The following is a 20768-nucleotide window of genomic DNA, read 5'->3' on the forward strand; positions in this document are numbered from 1 at the left end:
GTTTTTTACTCATTTTTAATAAAAAAAATATTTTTCACAAAAAATTCCGCCTTTTTATAGCTAAAAGCCATTGTACATTATATAATGTATCACTTCAATAACATTATGTAATTTGTATATGAGTCATTCCATGCGAAGTGATCAAGGCACGTGTAATCGACCTTCACGGATTTTAACCAAATTTGGAGGAATAGTTCGTCTAGGGCCAATATATAAAAACCCAATTTTTTGTGTCAATTGAACCACCCCTCGGGTCATGGGAGCACCCCCCGTTTTGACAATCTGCCAAAACCCTTGATTTTCTTTTGATCGTTTCTCCGGTAATATTTACTCTAGAATCAAACCGCAAGATGGTTTTTGAAGAAAATTGTTCAAGGAATCTAGAAAAATATTAATTTTTGGCGGCATGCGATTTTTTCAGTTAAATATTAAAAGGTTATTTTTCTCTCAATACATATATTTTAATTTTGAAAATTCTAATGCCATCGTGTTCCTCAGACATTTTTACATAAAAAACACTTATAATCTCAATATAATTTGAGCGCATCCTGAGATACACCGTTTTGAAGAGAAAAAACCGCAATTTCCCATATAAAATCGAACTACACAACATCAAAAAAACCAACTTGAGTATTCTGAGTTCAAACATAATTTTTCGTGAAGTAGACAAGAAATGATGACAAACTACGTTTTTGGTTTGCTTCTAGCAGATCAGGGTCGATTTTTATGACCGTTTGATGATTTTCTCAATTTTGGCCAATAAAAATGGATTTTTATATGAGAAAATGGGAGTTTTTTCCTTCGGCTCACGTTCAATTTTTAAAAAATGCGAAAGGTTCCAGAATGATTGCTACTATTTTCAAGACTTTAATTATACGTCGTTGATCTGTACTTAAAAAGATTTTAAGATCAAAGTTTGTTTTATTATGATAAAAGTTGTTGTTGCGAATTTCTGAAATTTATGAAAACCAGTACATGTTATGCGCGATGAAAAGCATCAGTTTTAGTGATAGGCAACTTGAATTTTTCCATCGACCATGTTTTATTTGTGTCGAGGAATGTAAGAGACGAGAGTGTAAAGCAAGTATGATTGTCCAAAATTTTAAATCGAAACAAAAGTTTTACGATTCGTGGTGGAGAAATCCCAACGAAGGATACGTGCTCACATACAGTATTTTGCTGGAGATCAGTCTCACATGAAACGTAAAAGTGAAAATATGTGTACTGTTTTCAAGAATAAATGCTGATGCTGATCATCAAACGTAGCTGTTGGGAATCAAAAAAGTTTTAATGTGCTTTTAAATCAATTATCTGGTGGGATCAATCCAATTCATATTTAATTTTCATCTGTCAATTATATAGTTCTAGCAACTAATGTATTTTTGTGTAATTGTCATGTCATCTTCAAAATGAAATTATATGAAACGTTTTAAAGTAATTGTGCAATCGATATTGGTTTCCGAATGACGTGTTAGTGATTTGTACATGGTCTTGCCAATGCGCCGTTGTACGGAGGAGTTCGATTTTGAATGGGTTATTGGTTTGCATGAATCTATTCGCTTCATTTTTTGATAAATCTCTGCTCGTTATCATATAGTTGGATTTTTTGTATGACTATTCCGATCCCGTCAAATTGAAAAAATACAACTTCCAGTGCTGGAGAATTCTTTCACCCACTGATGCTTCCTTGAGTCCTATCAGTCAAAACTGTATATCTCAGGATGCGCTCATATTATATTGGGATGATAAGCGTTTTTATGTAAAAATGTCTGAGGAACGCGATGGCATTAGAATTTTCGAAATTAAAATATATGTATTGAGAGAAAAATTAACTTTTAATATTTAACTGAAAAAATCGCATAGTTGGCAGCACTGCCGCCAAAAATTAATATTTTTTCTAGACTCCTTGAACAATTTTCTTCAAAAGCCATCTTGCGGTTTGATTCTAGAAAAATAGAACCGGAGATATAATCAAAAGAAAATCAAGGGATTTGGCAATTTGCCAAAACGGGGGGTGCTCCCATGACCCGAGGGGTGGTTCAATTGACACAAAAATTTGGGTTTTTATATATTGGCCCTAGATGAACAATTTCTCCAAATTTTGTTTAAATCCGTGAAGGTCGATTTCAAGTTTGCATCTTTTTTTGATCACTTCGCGTGGGATGACCCATATGCAAAAATATCGACAAGCGACTCTGTGACGAAACTTTGTGTAGAATGTGCGGTATTCAAAAACTATTTAGCCGATTTATTTCAAACTTTGCATACACATTCTATGTATGAGATACCTAATCCCCACGTTTCGAGATAATTTTTCAATAACTCCCTTAACTCATTTGAAATAAAAATTGCTATTTTTCACGAAAAATTCCGCCATTTAAAAGATTAATTTCTCCCTTGAAATTACAACTATTATTAAATTTAATTTTTTTATTAGTTGATATTTTATTCCGTGTAGACAAACAGAGCTCATATGTTCATCGTGTTTGTTTATTTTTGAGTAATTCATAAACATGGCAAACTCATTCGGTTCTTTTTGGTTCTCGTTGAGTTTATAATAAATTGTCACTCCTTCAGTGAATCGCAGCTCTTTAAAAAAAGAATCGCGATTCATTCGCTCTTTTTGAAGAATCGATTTTTTTGATCGATTCGTGATTCATTCGCCCGTCTCTAAATTGAAAGCAGAAGATAGTTTAAAGTTGACGCATTCGAATTAATTGCCCACACACCAAAAAAATCTGAATTTTATCGTTGACGTAATTGCAAACATGACACAATTCAACAAACCGTAATTTACGAAATGACAGAACATTACCGTGTTCCATTTAATTTTACATGAAACATATACTTTACATGCACAATGACTTAAAATTACACTTCCTACCATTCAGAACAAACGCTGTATGTGGAGTAAAATTACATGAATAACGAAATTAAACGTCATGTAAAATTAAAATCAAGCGTAAAACTAAGTCATTTTTGATGCTCGTATATGTCATGGTCAAGAGACGTAAATTTACACTAATTTTTCTAGGTGTGCAAGTGTATTCTACTTCACTTTGGTTATTCTTTGACATTACCCACTCATCTTTTTAATATAATTAATAATAAGCTTCCCCAGTTTGAAGAATTCAGAAGTAAAGGAAAAAGACAAAAAATAATCTGTTCCTTCCTATTTTGGATACTTGTCGCAATTGAGAAAAATGGTTACATTAAATAATGTATGATTTACTTTGATGCAGGATTCACTTTTAGAAATGTGCGTAATTTCTCCCGAAATTACCCTATGCTTTGAAGGGCCCATCGGTAATACCAACCTTGAGGCCCGACACGGCTCTCGGCGGCCCCGGGAACTTCTTTGAACCTTTCATAGTTTGAAGAATATAACGGTAACGGAAAAAGACAAAAATAAACTGTTCTATCCTTCCCGTTTATTCTCTGTTAATCATAACATTTAACTATACCAAAATTTCACCAGCGGCCGACGTTCCCACAGAGAAAAAACTAATATCGTTCCCATAAAACCGCAAGCGTAAATTTTCATTATCCGCCGGTGGCGATATAAATCATCACCACGAGCTAGTTCCGCAGTTATCTTCACGGGCTCAAAATGAAACCGATATGTATCACAAAGATCACCTCGGGTTAGTGCAAACACTGATTTATCGTTGGTCCCTTTATCACTTAATTAACACATTAACACGTGTAAATGATCTGCTTGTTGATAATTAATTGACACAACCGCCGCAGCAACCAACCAACCATCGCACCGTACGATAGACCACGCGTTCCCTTCAACCAACGAAGACCGACAAATCCACACCCTTGTTTGGGTCGGCCGACCGACGCCGATGTTCCTCCTATTCTTGAGCAGCGACCAACCCTGCAATGCGTTGGTGTTCTGTATATATATAGTAAGGTATAGAAAGGAGCGAAGCTTATTAAAAGTATAGCAAATCCCTGCTCGGCTAAGGCTACGGGTAGTGATGTCTTCATTACAATCTGTTTTCCCCTGTTCCTCACTATCTGATTCTATTTTCCCGCTGCTGGCTTAAAAGCGTGTTTGGAGATGGTGAGATTTTTACCACTCCCTCGCCGTAAAAATGTTGTTGGTCTGAACTGAACCACATTGGTTTGCCAGAGTTACATTAGAAGCTAGAGAGGGAATAATCAGAACCGATTCGTTCAGTCCGAACTACTTTTGCAGGTACGGGTTTGGCGAGTAGAGACACTAATGTCAGTTTTATTCTTGATTGTGAAATGTTAAAGATTAAAGATGATATCGGAAAAATAACCGTAAGGGTGTAGAGACTACTCGATATGCACAAAAAAGTTTTGAAAGTTTTAAAATGAAACTAAACTAAATCTTTCTTTGGAGAATCAGTAAATTTGAAGATATTGAGCGTGAAGTTATTTCAAAGGGAAACCCACCCATCGCACCGAATAGGTCAACATCACCTCTTACTGACCCAATCAGTTCACGCTGTGATAACTCTATTTTCACTCCAATCTAGGATTGGCTCATATCCGCTTCCGGTCGACGATTCCGACCGTATATCCGATATGTATCAAAAAATTATTCAACAACATCATCATCATCATCATCGGTACCCCACCCACCCACGACCCATATCCCTGCGACTTTGGCCTCTATCGCCTATTGTGTTACATACCAGCTAAGGAACTTATGGCATCTGTTCGTTGCGATGTTTTCCCCTTGTCAGAACGCTTATAATAAAATATGTTCCGAGCGAGACGGTCCACCCCAACCGCTTATCAACTTCCGGGTTGGTGGGCGATCATCCCCTACAGGACTTTTGTTGTATTCCGTACAGTCGCAGTAAGATCGGCGGACTGTCAGATAAAGGGTGTACTCGACAGTGGCGTAGCCAAGGGGGGGTTTTGGGGGTTAAAACCCCCTCCAAACCAAAATATTTCAATTGCAGAAAAAAAAGTTTGATGCTGACTAGTTTACTAAATATTTAAATAATAATTTAAAGTTTATTATCTGTTCATTACATTGAGAACCTAATGTTTTAAACGTTATGGGGACTTTTTGTAAATTGTGAGAATGGGATCTTGTAAATAATATTTTAGTGAGGATCCTATAGTTGATAAATCATGTAAATATCAAGCAAAATAGCTCAATGAAAACGCCTATATAGAAACTAACGAAAAATGGCATTTTACGCTTGTCTCTAACAGGTCAGAATCGGTTTTTATGCGCATTTGATTTTTTTTTGGGTTATCACTTATATAAAGTTCCACTAGCCAGGATTGGCAATAAATTTTTCACGTTTTTCGCTATTTATGGTGTACATTTGGGAATCGAATTCAATGGCCCCAAGATTCCATAATTTGGAAACCATCAGCTTTTGGAGGTTTAGTATTTAGCAGCATAATTTTGTTGATTAATTTTTCCAGTTGGATACATTACTAATTCCAATCAAATTTAGTTCAAGACTTAGTGTCTTCAGCAAAGTTTTCAAGAATGTTATTGCAAATAGCTTGCTTGAAGATAGGCGGCAACAAAGAATTGTAGATGACGTTTACTATTCTAGTATGCAAAAGTGACTTCAACGCCACTTTGGTAAAATTTAACTTTTTCGTATTTTTAAGTTCACTATGAAAATTCGCATCTTTCAGTGCAAACGACTTCAAATGAAAATTAAAAATAACCTGTTGAAATACGAAAATCAAAGTGGAGAAAGCATGCTTTTACCCGCACCATGCAAGATTTGAAAATTGATTTCCTCAAAAATATACTCATTGGCATTTACGTCACCTTTGCATACAAGGGCAGTTCAGTAATGTGATTAATCGGTAATTAGTTCCCGCTTAACACCATTTTCATAGATGGGACATACTACTCCCTATATCATATACTTCGGTAAAATCTCCTCCTTCCAGATCTTCAAAAGCACCCAGTGGAGTGCTCTAGCCAATTCCTCTACTCTGTGTTTGAGTAGCTCACATGACAGTTGATCATTGCCAGTGATTCAACCGTCCTATTTTTTCATGAATCTTAGGTAGATCCGGAATCTGTCGTCGACTGCACGCGTGTCCAAGCTGATTCTTGCAATACTCTTGTCGTCTACTGCTTCGCTATTTAGGTGTTCGTCATAATATACTTATCAATCATGAGAATTTCTGCACATTATTTATAAGGTTTACAGACTATCCTGTGCGATAACCGGTTTATACAATGACCCGGCCTATCAGAATGTTTATGTCAACGATGACGAGCTTAACATTCCGCTATACGCAGCTATCATAGACATGCTCCAGCTGCGCATATAATGCACCTTTCTCGGTTTCGTGAGGTCAGTGTACATTGATAATGCTCTAGTCGAAGAAATGGCCTTTGATCCACACTACACACATCCTTTCGCTGATCGCCTGCCACTTGATCACGCGTTAGCACATTTTGCCCAGCTCTTGTGCCGTCGCTCGATCCCCGCATTTCCACACCTTCTGCCCCGTCTATCAAAGCTCTTCCAATGCTACGGTTTCGAAGTTGCGAATTTTCAACTCATCCTTTTCTGCTTGATTGTTAGTAAAGTGGTGTTTTTGAACTACTCGTTGAACTTGACCTAACCTGTCTCGTAGTCCGGCACCCAACATAACTGACACCTGCGACAGGTATTTAGTTCTGCCTACGGTAGGGTTATAGCGCTCATGCCCGCTCACACCATCCCATTTCGCTATTAGTGCAGAACACAGTAGTACCTAGTCGATCGCGGCCTACAGATTAAATGTCATCAATAGACCCGCCAACATTTTTGAAAAATCGAAGATTTTCGTCAAAACCCCCTCCAAACCAAATTTCTGGCTACGCCACTGGTACTCGATAAAAGTTGAACATTACGTAGCGCTAAAATTTCCTAAAATTGACTCTCTCCTCCACCCTTATCACAAATTATAACAAATTTCTTTATCTACCCATCTTCTAGTACCGTAGGAATTGTAATTAAAAATATTCGGTAAAAACATGTTAAAGTGATACGTAATTTATGAATGTCCCTTTTAAGCGTTTAGAATTTTTTCTTAAATTTTCTTCACTATATGCACACTCAAATTAGATTTCGCAGTTCGGTAAATCTTTTGAAGAAAGTTTCGGTAAAGATCAAAAGATAACCGGTTTTCGGTAAACTTGATTTATTTGACAGAAAATACGTCAAATTTTACCGAACAGTTTGTTATATACAAACGGTTTTATCAAAATCTGTTATTGAAAATACAATTCATTCAGTAATATCGCATTATCCCCTATCAGGTATAACAATACCGAACGTAGGGTAAAATTATCTCTTCATTACCGAATTTTGGTACATTCGGTTATTCATGAAAATTAACTGTCAGATCGCGGCCATTTGTAACTTTGTGAAATGTTTGGCAGAAAGTTTTTTGTTTATTCTTTTGTGGTCGTGCCCGTGAATAAAAGATTATCTTTTAAGGAAATTTACGGTAAACATTTCTTTAGCTCAAACGCAATGCATTGGAACGCCAGCTATAGCAACCGTTGAAATCCATCCATTATACATCCGCTACCGCTGCCATTCCGATGCATTGCGGCGCATAGATTTTCATTGATCGCAGTTAAAAATTTTCCAGGTTCTTTCTACTATCGAATAGCTGGTTTCCATTTTTTCGATTGAAGTGTCATTCAAGCTACAATAAAAGTATAAAAGTTATACATTGTTTTTATAAATAAATCCGAACCATTTTTTAATAATTGAGTTGAATTCAAAACAATGAATGTACCGAAAACGTCCGGTAACATTTCTAATAAAATTACCGAACTATTCGGTAGTTTTTGACATCCAAAAAAATCTTAATTACCCAACGCTCTGTAACTAGTTAAATTACCGAACTGATTACCGAACGTTCAGCTGTTGAAAGTTCGGTAAAAAATTACCGAATACTGCGAATATTTCTAAGTGTGTGCCTTTCTATTCCCGTTAAATAAGAAAGGCGGTGATTATTTCGTGTTTCAAACAAAATATTTCGCGATGCACAAAACGGTTAAATTAGGAATTTTGTGATAAAAACAAATCAAACTCCTTTGGTTTGACTTTTCATCTGTGGTTGTAAATGAACTGTGAGTAATCTTAGGTTTATTCCAGTACCAGGAGAAACTGGCAGTACTCCGGAGCAAACAGAGAGAAAATCGTTCCTGTACTATCTTCTTCTCTTTTTTCTTCTTCTGGTGGCAAACCGTAGTGAAAAGGAGCAAGAATATTTTGCTTCGGAGCAACAGGGAGCAACTTCCATGTACTGGAACAAACCTCTTAATTCCCTCATAATCTCATCTATTAAATTCCGCGCAACACCCACTTCAATTTGTGCGGCCACATGTAACGCTATGAAACATTGCTGGTCCAGGATCTGACAGAAATCGACAGCTTTCATGTTTCTATGGTTTTTGGACAATCGTTCCAAGTAGCTCTGAAATGATTTGCCTCAATTTTCCTTTGTGCATCCCGATCCAGTAACCATCTTTTTCGTCCATGCTTTGGAGCAACCTTAGAAAAACTTTCTGATTACGGCATTTGCTCTTGATTAAGGGACACCAAACCCCCATGTTCTACACGCTCATTCAAAACTACTCAAAATTTGAGTTGCTTCCACTCAATTTCAAAAGCAGAAGCAATATGTCAAAAAATGAGTTTCGATTTGAGTAGAAGTAACTCAACTCATGTGTAGTCATTAAATTTTTAAGCTGTTGGGTGAAAAAAATCTTTGTATAGGTGCATGAACGGGACGTTAACCAAAAATTAAAAAAGACCTAGCAGTACAAAGAAACGGCGAGAAAACATTCTGAAACTGAAAGGTAAGTTTCTATAAGCTTAGTTGATGTACTGAAATGATATTCTTTCATTTTTATTTGTAGCTCCTGCCGTTACTACGAGCTCCGGTTCAGAACGAAAGAAGGTGGAGAAAAGATCTCGAAATAGATTTTTGGACATAGCCATAACGCCAATGGATTCAGGTTAGTGAAGTTTTCTGTTAGTATTATTAGATTTACGGAATGGTAATTTCCCGTATATTACCTTTGAGTAAAAAGTACTCAAAGTTGACATCTTCATCCCGAACTCAAAACTGAGTAAACAACAAAAACTCATCTTTTGACTATGTGCACTTTTTATGAAATTGAGTGGCTGGCTACTCACTTTTGAGTTATTATTAATGAGCGTGTAATTCACGTGAGATTGTGTTAGTGCGGCGATTAATGGCGATTTCGATTAAACCTGAAACTGAGTCAGGTTCTAACCCCAATCGCTGTCAGTTCATACATTTTGACAACAGTTGGGGTTAGGAACTGACTCAGTTTCGCCTCAAACAAAAACCACATAAGGTTTTGATGTTACATCGGGTGGAACTTATGGAAAGTGAGGCTAAATCTACACGCCACCGTAAAATTACCTAAAATTGAGTACTTTTGACCCAATCTCGGGGTTTTGTGCAGGAAGGTAAAATCACAGATAACAGACGTTTAGGCTCGATTTGAATCGTGTGTAAATACCCGCTACTGAAATTTCGAATAAATCAGATGTCCGAAACACGTTTGGCAAACGTTTGTAGATGGCGCAGTGATCAATACAATGCAGTTAGAGTGCAGCTGTCAAACAAGTGTAGCAAACAGTTGCGCAGATGGCAATAGTGAAACACGGATTTTCAACGTTTATCAATTTGAAAGTTTACACAGGTTTTTGAAGAATTTTTGTTCTAGCCTAAACGTCTGTTATCTGTGGTAAAATTAAGTAAACCGCGTTGAAGGTAGTTTCCATTTAATTACGGCAAAAATAATAACTCAACCTTGAGTTTAATTTACCTAAATTTAAGTTGAATTTACCTAATTTTTAGTATATCCCAAATATCTCTAAAGTACCCTACTGCACGGAAGACCTCGACTGAGTCGAATCTCTCGTTTTGTTTTTGACAACACTAATAAGTGCGAAAGCGACGCACAACTCAAAAGTACCTAAATTTAAGTTAAAAGAGCTTCGTGGGGATAGTGTGGGAACAGCAAACTCAATTTTTGTATAATCAGCTTTAAGCTATAATTAGAGTTTATTAATAATGATTGCATGTGACATATAGTATAAAGCATGCTTACAAATTTGGTGACCGTAAGAATCCAGTGGAAGGAATAGGTCGTTACTGTCCCACACGTGTGGATTGGATCTGGATATTTTATTAATAAATTGTGATGAAGAACTGAACCGATAAAACCTAGATTAATATTAGTATAAGTTTTTTTTTCTTTCTGATAAATTATACTTCACCATGTGGTAGTCCTTCTTCGAATGACTGTACAGATTTTTCACCTTCACGTTGTCTCAAATGACGTTCTCGTACGTCAGTGCCACCATCCGGTGCTGCGCCGCGTCGAGCAGCGTGACTGCGATCGGCAGCGTTGCCAATACGAGGGGTTCTGTCGGCACAAACTTATTCTGTAGGTTGTTTTTATTTAGCGTGTAGTAAAAAATTTCATGCTCCCACTCTCATTTGGAACACATATACACATTGCAACTGTGGTCGTTTAATAGCCGTCAAATAACCCAATGGCCTCAATAAGGCAAGTCTGACAGAAAACTAATGGTATAATGAGTATTTCACACAAATTAGGACAGAATTACGGTTGTTAAACTTTCGGTTGTTTATTAATTCTGATTTTTTTACGTTTCTTATAGAAGAAAAATATTGAAACCCTCAAGATGTGGAAATTTTTGCTGAGGCCTGAAAGGCCGAGTCTTGTGTACTATTCGACTCAGCTCGACAGATTGAGTTAATGTCTGTTATTGAGAAGAAATCTCCAACAGACACCTCTGCCTGCTGACTCGTGGTGGTGACGGATTGGTTTGTAGGAGTTAAGTCTACCGACTAAATCTAAACCTCTTATATCTCGCAATTCTCATCCATTTTGGTTAGGTACCGTAAAATGGGGGAACATTGATCAATTTTTCAAAAGTTTTGTGAAAATGTTCAAATTATTATGTATTTTATTTCGTTTTACTATGAAAATAAAATTACTTTGTTGTAAATTTTCATTCTTTGTTTTCGGAGTAACTTTGATCAGCAAAATTTGTGTATCAAAATGAGAGATAACGCTCGAAACGTTGTCTAAATTGCATATCTGTAGGCGATTTCATGGCCCGATATTGTGACGTTTCGAAAGAAAACAAAATTGCCTAGAAGGATACAGCTAACTTTTATCGAACTTTTCCTGGAAAATAGTCGAAATTAAATAGTTAAGAACAAAAATGTTGGATTTTTATAATAAACTAGCTAATACCCGTCGCGCGTTGCTTCGACTTTCAATGAAATTGGAGGAAAACACAATTTGTTCCGAAGCGCCATCTGGCGGGCAAATAATCCACAACCAATAGCACACAAACACGCTCCATAACAAATGCCAACTAAGTATAAATTTTTACGGCAATCGGTTAAGCCGTTTGGGAGTCCATAAATCATATACATACAAACATTGACTTTCATATATATAAAAGATAGATATAGATAGATAGATTATTGGACAAAAATATGTACGGTTTCTAAAAAAGTGATCAGCTCACTTGAAGTTGATTGATTTAATTAATATACAAGGGATTGTTTGAACGGATTGGAACGATGTATGAGAGTTGTATAATTTTCAATTTGAATTTGTGTTCATAAACAGTCCTTTACATGACGAAATAATCGTTATCGATAGATGCAGAACATGTTTAGAATATGGTTTGTTCTTTGTTTCGATGATTTTATTGGAGGTAATCATCTTATCGTACGTTACTGAAAAAAGTCTCTTTTGATCAATGTTACCCCAGTGATCAAAAATACCCCGTTTTACGGTACGACTTTGGTAGATTGTGCTCTTGTTCTTTTTATTATGTGTAAATCGTTTGGCTTTTTTTCCATCGCTGCTTTTTATTGCTTGTTCTCGGTATATCTGACCTGCTCAGGTCTGCTGCTTCCCTAATAAAAAAAATACTCGAACTTTAACCCATATAATCCAACGATTCCACATATTGTTCGGATTATACCCTGAATAGGTCGTTAGGCTCTTGGATCATAAGATGTTTATTAGGGTTGTCACCTGTTGAGACACGAACCGATCCGGAGGTATCGACTATGATGTACATCTCTTTACAACCACTTTCGCAGGGTTTATTATACTTCTTGGCTCTACTCTTTCCTATTTATCTGCTAGCTGGTGCTGAGAGTTCCTCGCAGGCGGTAATTCTCCCGATACCGAAGGTCATTTTTGCAAGCATATTCCGATTTTCTCCGACTTCATGGTTTTTCTCCTTAGCTCCGCTGACCAAATTTGCTGTGCACCTAGTTTCTTCCTTGGTTTCTACAAATTTGTTCTAGAAGGACCGAACTCAAATGATATTTTATGTTTCTAAACGGATCGCAGTATTCTTTCTGAACAGGTGGTTAATTAATTTTTAAAATTGTTTCATAACTTCATTCCTTTACCTTAGTATTTCAGTGTACGTTTTTAATAATGGCGGTGGTCAGCTATTTTCGTCCGTGTCCATTATCACCTATTGTTATACGTTATTCATCAACAGTGCTATCTTTGAAAATGAACCATCATGGTTATGCAACTATTTGTTTTTGATCTCATTTTAATGCATATAATTAAGCAGTCTTCATTTTAATATATTCAGAATTGTACATATTTTGTCGCATGTAATTTTAAATGTTCTTTGATTTGATGGCATTGTAAGGGGACACGTATTAGCCGGTTGATGCCAATTGAGCTGACATTTCTTTGGTCTGAGCAAACTAATTTCTTTGTTTGTTTAGTATTTATTTGACCAAATAAGAAACTAATCCACTGGGCATTTCATGCGCGTTGGGAATACGCATGGTCTTGTCTGAGTGAATGATGGCGTTTGAATTATGGATGAGGGTTGAGCATTGACAGTTCGCGAGTAGAATTCAAAATTAGTTACCAATTTGCGGAAGTCATATCAGCACGAAGACCAAGTGTTTTATTGCCGTTACCTTCTAATCCATTAAATCATTAATCAATTATATTAATTGTTCTCATTGTATTGAGGAATTTCATATGTTATACTATATTATTGTCATGTTAACCATATTTCTTCATGGGTATAAACATAGTAATGCTTGATTATTGAAGCAAAAGGTGACAATTTAGTTTCTTTCGTTATTATTGCCTATCAGGGGGATGGTTCAATCATCATTACAATCTATCTAAAAGTGTAATTTAAACAATAGTTGTATAAACTTGTCTCGCCAAAAAAAATGTTTTAGTTGGATAGACCAACAAACAGCCATAGACGAGTAAACTGAATATAACTGATTAAACTGATTGCTCAGGTAAGTAAAATGGATAGAAAAATCTTTAAATTAAAAAGCAGAGTAACTTAAAGTGTACTCAGAAAATGAAAACAAAAACTGCTAAATTCGTCTCGTATATTATCCAAGCTGATTCTAGCGAGAAAAATATGGGATATGGGATTGCTTGTTTCTTCTCACAGAGCTTTTCCTGGGCGGCTAGCTGCCGTTTGATATTGTTTGTCATTCAAGGTTTTAATTGAATTTTAAGCTTCCAGTTTCACACAATCCAAGGATTAACAACACACACACAACGGAGTCGGAAGAATATTGCTATTTACCTTGCAATTTTTCTTACAGAATCACTAACCAAAAATGAAAAATGACACAATACCCACAAGGAAGCTATTCAAATTTGTGGGAGCGTTGCCGATTATCTTTCTTCCCGACTGCCTGCAATTTACCTGTTCTGTTTTCTTTGCGTGGGATTAGTTGCGAAACCAATAATTTAACAGGATTTACCACAGGATTATCACACTGTTTGTTACGCTTGGCCATGTTTTTGGGTTTCTCCGGATTTTTTTAGGAGGAAACCGCAATGAGATTTTTTGTTGTTTTCGATATTAGAGGGGAAATGAAATGATATTTTTATTACAAATTCGCTTTTGATTTATGCGTTTTATGAATTGCTGCGTATACGAATTGTTTACTTTACTTGATTTGAAACGTTGTTGAATTTAAGCTCTTATTAATGTTGGGTTACCCTGAAGTCTTTTTCATGTTATTTTTCATGGCGAATTTTTCGAATAACGAAACGAACATTCAAAACAGATTTTCATGTATTGCAAAAATTGCGCCCACAGAGAACAGACATCCATGATCGTACAAAAATATTTAAAAAACGTGTGTAAACATTTGAACTAATATACGATAAACACTAGCGCCGCTACACCAACCCATCCCAACTATCCGTCAAATCCATTCCGAAACCGGTTCGAAATCCTGAATGGATTCAGTATGGGTCCATATTATTGGCTCGAATCAAAACTCCTGACGATAGGTTCATCCGGAGTGTTCATTTCTGTTTACATTTTGCTAGCGTTGCCAATTTTATTTTGTGTCCAGCACCCAATGTGGCTACGCCACATCGCTTTGGCGCGTGCTGTTCGACTTCACTACCGCTCAGTCGGACTTAAACTAGGGATAGCCCCTATGTTTGAGTAAGCCGGGCAAACGAGTGGATCACAGGTTCGCTTGCTTCCGACGGCGGGTCGGTGGCTACCTCGCCCGGCGGATCCTCAGCGGCTTTGCGCCGCTTCGGTTATGCGGCTAAGCCGCATCGACATGGTACCCCTTAAACATTCTAACTTGAATCGGTTGTTTCACCGGAGCCGGAATACGAATTAGAACCAGCCAGCATTCCGGCTGAGCTTAACTGGGAAGTTTAGTAAAATTTAATCTGGAAATTAAAATTTTCTGGCAACGCTCCAGCACCCCGTTAAATTCTAACGATTTCACCACCTGGGCGCCAGGTTGACGATATGAAATGAACTTTGTTTACTTTCGACAAGTTCGACACAGATCTTTCATTAGGGCCTAAGTCGCAATGTACTCAAATGGAGAAAAATCAGTTTCAATATTCGGCGAAGGTTTTCTAAATGTAGTTCTCATTGTAGGTATAAATTACTTTATGACCGTGTTTTTCCGGAAGCATTTTTCGTTAAACCTTATGATAATATAACAAAGAATTCAATTCCTATGTGCTTTTAGTGGGTAGAAACTAAAAAAATGCTTACGCCCAATTTGCATCCCAGTCGTGATTTCGCCCTTCAGTAACCACCATTTGCGGAAGGGCTAAACCGTGTACATAATTTTCAGAAGGGCGCGGTAAATGGGCTAAACTGACTCTGTCTTGCTGGGTAGGGCTGGGTAAATGGGCGAGCTTGACAGTATACTTTTTAATAGGGCTCAGCAAATGGGCGCATAGAAACCCAATGTAAAAGAAAGGGCGCGTGAATCTTTTCTTCAAATTTCATGTAAATATCGAAATATTCGAATGTTTATGTGCAACAACTATCGAGTAGACATGATCATAGTAGATATTGCTTATCATTTATATAACAGAACCGCCGTTTATTCTTTTATTTGTGAATAATAACCGTACGCCAGCTTCTGTCTAAAAATGTAAGTTTGGCCTTTATATTCCATATGAGAAGAAGGGCCTAAGTCGAAATCTCGAAGAAAATGCATGTTTCGCCGTTTTGTTTTCTTTAATTATACATCGAACTAAAAACCATTTTAACTAATTTTCACCTCAATCTTGTAGTATTTTTGTTGCATAATGTCGTAATAGCGAAAACGTAGTTTGTTTACATTTGCGATTTAAGCCCTAATGAAAAATCTATGTCGAGTTTTGATTCGAGCCAACCAAGACGGATACAGGTGTGCACATTTTTTTCTATGTGTGAGTTCGGTTGTCATTTTTCCTCGATGAAGCCGAAAAAATAAGAGCAAGAAGAAGAAAAGCACAAACAACTGACGTAGGGGGCCTTTCCGTTGCCATAAGTTTTGTTTCAGTTCGGTCATAATTATTTTAATCGGTATTTTCGAGGTAAAAAGTGTCCCTAAGTGTTCTAATCGGTAGATCCGAAGTGAAGCTCGGCCGTTTCTCAACTTTCATCGTGCGCCAAAGAATCAGGATGCTCTGTCGGATGTTTATGTTTACTTCAAGAATTAGACCCGGACGCCATGCTTAATGTTGCAAGTATAAAACTAATACACTCAAAAGCGTCAAATGTTCCCACCTTTCTTTCTCTTTATCTTGCGAGCCAACAACATCCAGCCCAATAACATAAAACATAAAACATAAAACATAAAACATAAAACATAAAACATAAAACATAAAACATAAAACATAAAACATAAAACATAAAACATAAAACATAAAACATAAAACATAAAACATAAAACATAAAACATAAAACATAAAACATAAAACATAAAACATAAAACATAAAACATAAAACATAAAACATAAAACATAAAACATAAAACATAAAACATAAAACATAAAACATAAAACAAAAACATAAAACATAAAACATAAAACATAAAACATAAAACATAAAACATAAAACATAAAACATAAAACATAAAACATAAAACATAAAACATAAAACATAAAACATAAAACATAAAACATAAAACATAAAACATAAAACATAAAACATAAAACATAAAACATAAAACATAAAACATAAAACATAAAACATAAAACATAAAACATAAAACATAAAACATAAAACATAAAACATAAAACATAAAACATAAAACATAAAACATAAAACATAAAACATAAAACATAAAACATAAAACATAAAACATAAAACATAAAACATAAAACATAAAACATAAAACATAAAACATAAAACATAAAACATAAAACATAAAACATAAAACATAAAACATAAAACATAAAACATAAAACATAAAACATAAAACATAAAACATAAAACATAAAACATAAAACATAAAACATAAAACATAAAACATAAAACATAAAACATAAAACATAAAACATAAAACATAAAACATAAAACATAAAACATAAAACATAAAACATAAAACATAAAACATAAAACATAAAACATAAAACATAAAACATAAAACATAAAACATAAAACATAAAACATAAAACATAAAACATAAAACATAAAACATAAAACATAAAACATAAAACATAAAACATAAAACATAAAACATAAAACATAAAACATAAAACATAAAACATAAAACATAAAACATAAAACATAAAACATAAAACATAAAACATAAAACATAAAACATAAAACATAAAACATAAAACATAAAACATAAAACATAAAACATAAAACATAAAACATAAAACATAAAACATAAAACATAAAACATAAAACATAAAACATAAAACATAAAACATAAAACATAAAACATAAAACATAAAACATAAAACATAAAACATAAAACATAAAACATAAAACATAAAACATAAAACATAAAACATAAAACATAAAACATAAAACATAAAACATAAAACATAAAACATAAAACATAAAACATAAAACATAAAACATAAAACATAAAACATAAAACATAAAACATAAAACATAAAACATAAAACATAAAACATAAAACATAAAACATAAAACATAAAACATAAAACATAAAACATAAAACATAAAACATAAAACATAAAACATAAAACATAAAACATAAAACATAAAACATAAAACATAAAACATAAAACATAAAACATAAAACATAAAACATAAAACATAAAACATAAAACATAAAACATAAAACATAAAACATAAAACATAAAACATAAAACATAAAACATAAAACATAAAACATAAAACATAAAACATAAAACATAAAACATAAAACATAAAACATAAAACATAAAACATAAAACATAAAACATAAAACATAAAACATAAAACATAAAACATAAAACATAAAACATAAAACATAAAACATAAAACATAAAACATAAAACATAAAACATAAAACATAAAACATAAAACATAAAACATAAAACATAAAACATAAAACATAAAACATAAAACATAAAACATAAAACATAAAACATAAAACATAAAACATAAAACATAAAACATAAAACATAAAACATAAAACATAAAACATAAAACATAAAACATAAAACATAAAACATAAAACATAAAACATAAAACATAAAACATAAAACATAAAACATAAAACATAAAACATAAAACATAAAACATAAAACATAAAACATAAAACATAAAACATAAAACATAAAACATAAAACATAAAACATAAAACATAAAACATAAAACATAAAACATAAAACATAAAACATAAAACATAAAACATAAAACATAAAACATAAAACATAAAACATAAAACATAAAACATAAAACATAAAACATAAAACATAAAACATAAAACATAAAACATAAAACATAAAACATAAAACATAAAACATAAAACATAAAACATAAAACATAAAACATAAAACATAAAACATAAAACATAAAACATAAAACATAAAACATAAAACATAAAACATAAAACATAAAACATAAAACATAAAACATAAAACATAAAACATAAAACATAAAACATAAAACATAAAACATAAAACATAAAACATAAAACATAAAACATAAAACATAAAACATAAAACATAAAACATAAAACATAAAACATAAAACATAAAACATAAAACATAAAACATAAAACATAAAACATAAAACATAAAACATAAAACATAAAACATGAAACATGAAACATGAAACATGAAACATGAAACATGAAACATGAAACATGAAACATGAAACATAAAACAATATGGGCCCCTTGTAAGTAGATCATATTCACGGAAAAATAAAACAACCCACAGAATTAGTTCCTTTAACTTAAATTTAGGTAGTATAAGTTTTGCGTCGCTTTCGCACTTATTAGGGTTGTCAAAAACAAAGAGAGAGATTCGACTCAGTCCGGATCTTCCATAGGTACTTTTGAGTTGTTTGAAGTTTACTCAAAATTAGGTAGTTTCAACTTAAATTTAAGTATATTTAACTCAAGGTTGAGTATAAAAAACCTATCAATGAGTTGATTTTTGCCGTTGTTAAAGGGAAACTACCTTCAACACGGTTTACCTAATTTTACCTTCTTCCACGATACCCCGGGATTGATTCAAAAGAGCTCAACTTTTGATAGTTTCTCATATCCGTGTAGATTTTTATTCACCGCAGCTGCGACTCGCTGGAGGTGTATGGTGAACTACTATGCGGTTTCATCGTTTCCATGCATGTGGGGTGCATACAAAGATTTTTTTTTACTCCAAATGAATTCGGAGGAATTACCAGTAAAGGAGACAATGTATGAAAGGGTCGGAATCTGGTTGGTTACCCTAGACACACAGAACATCCCAGTTAAGCTCAGCCGGAATTGAACTGGAATTCTGGCTGGTTCCAGTTCGTACTCCGGCTCCAGTGACACAACCGATTCTAGTTAGAATCGGTTGTGTCACTGGAGCCCGTGTACGAACTGGAACCAGCCAGAATTCCAGTTCAATTCCGGCTGAGCTTTACTGGGATAATTTACCAAATGCCAGTTGAACCGCCCCTCATCAGTTATGAATGACGCTTGAGCTCTCATGCGAAAAATACTATAGCTATTCGGTGACAGTCGTAATCGTAAACATCAGCTGCTTTTGAATTTAATGAATGAGAATTGTAGTGAAATTATCGTTAATAATATTGGCGACTACAGATTATAATAGTTCTTAAATAAACAAATAAGGTAGCCTGTAGGTGAGTTTTAAGTTTTAAACATTTTAACACATCAAGCAATCATCTCCATTATTGCAGCATGAGTGCGACCGAAGTTGCTAATAAGCCGTCGGATGCTCCCGAGCACTGTCCGGGCACACAGAGCAACGATGCCGGAAAGGCTTCCGCTTGTGCCGGTTGTCCCAACCAGCAAATTTGCGCATCCGGGCCAAAAGGACCTGATCCTTCGTTAGCACTAGTGAAGGAGAAGCTACAAGAAGTGCGAAACAAGATATTGGTGCTGTCCGGAAAGGGTGGCGTAGGTAAGAGTACTGTAACGGCTCTGTTGAGCCGTGCCATGGCACAATCACACCCGGAGAAGAATTACGGCGTGCTGGACATTGATATTTGCGGACCATCACAACCCCGCGTTCTGGGTGTACTTGGAGAACAGGTTCATCAGTCCGGTTCGGGTTGGTCGCCGGTGTTTATCGAGGACAATCTCAGCCTGATGTCTATCGGTTTTCTTCTGGGCAGCCCCGATGATGCCATCATTTGGAGGGGACCGAAAAAGAATGGAATGATTCGGCAGTTTATGACGGAGGTGGACTGGGGCCAGCTGGACTATTTGGTACTGGATACACCGCCAGGTACGTCGGATGAGCACCTGTCGGCAGCAACCTATCTGAAAGAAACCGACGGGAGCTGGGGAGCGGTTCTAGTGACGACACCACAGGAAGTGGCACTGTTGGACGTGCGAAAGGAGATTACTTTTTGCAAGAAGATGGGCATTCCAGTGATCGGAGTGGTGGAGAATATGTCCGTTTTCGTTTGTCCTAAATGTACGACGGAGTCTGATATTTTCCCAGCTAAAACGGGTGGAGCGGAAAAGATGTGCCAGGAGATGGAGGTGACGTATTTGGGCAAACTACCGTTGGATCCACGTTTGACCAAATGCTGTGATGAGGGAAAGGATTTTATCACGGAGTATGCTAAGAGTCCGACGGTGATTGCTTTAAGACAAATCGTGGAGAAGGTACAGGATTTTTTCGAGAAATAAGATATTTTGTTATGTTCTGGTACTTTAATAAACAGTGAAAACGTCGGAGGTACGCATGTGTTCCTTGCTACTCAAAAGTGTTAAAACCTTCCGAA

The 20768-nt window shown here is 34.9% G+C and overlaps 1 protein-coding gene across 2 annotated transcripts; it reads left to right on the forward strand.

Annotated features, from left to right (window-relative positions):
* Nucleotides 1-19529: 19529 nt before the first annotated feature.
* On the forward strand, nucleotides 19530-20725 carry LOC131692394 (cytosolic Fe-S cluster assembly factor NUBP1 homolog). 2 transcript variants are annotated; one of them, XM_058979411.1, is made up of 2 exons: nucleotides 19530-19655; nucleotides 19713-20725. In XM_058979411.1, the coding sequence occupies exon 2, from the start codon at nucleotides 19714-19716 to the stop codon at nucleotides 20671-20673; it is 960 nt and encodes a 319-aa protein (XP_058835394.1). In that variant the 5' UTR covers nucleotides 19530-19655; nucleotide 19713; the 3' UTR covers nucleotides 20674-20725. The 2 variants fall into 2 exon arrangements, with proteins under 2 accessions (XP_058835394.1, XP_058835395.1); XM_058979412.1 differs by having other exon boundaries at nucleotides 19548-19651.
* The last annotated feature ends 43 nt before the right edge of the window (nucleotides 20726-20768 follow it).

This window comes from Topomyia yanbarensis, chromosome 3 (genome assembly GCF_030247195.1).
Source record: "Topomyia yanbarensis strain Yona2022 chromosome 3, ASM3024719v1, whole genome shotgun sequence".
NCBI lineage: Eukaryota > Metazoa > Arthropoda > Insecta > Diptera > Culicidae > Topomyia > Topomyia yanbarensis.

Excerpts from the sequence above, each read along its gene's own strand:
- LOC131692394 (XM_058979411.1), top strand. The coding sequence starts at position 19,714 with ATGAGTGCGACCGAAGTTGCTAATAAGCCGTCGGATGCTCCCGAGCAC.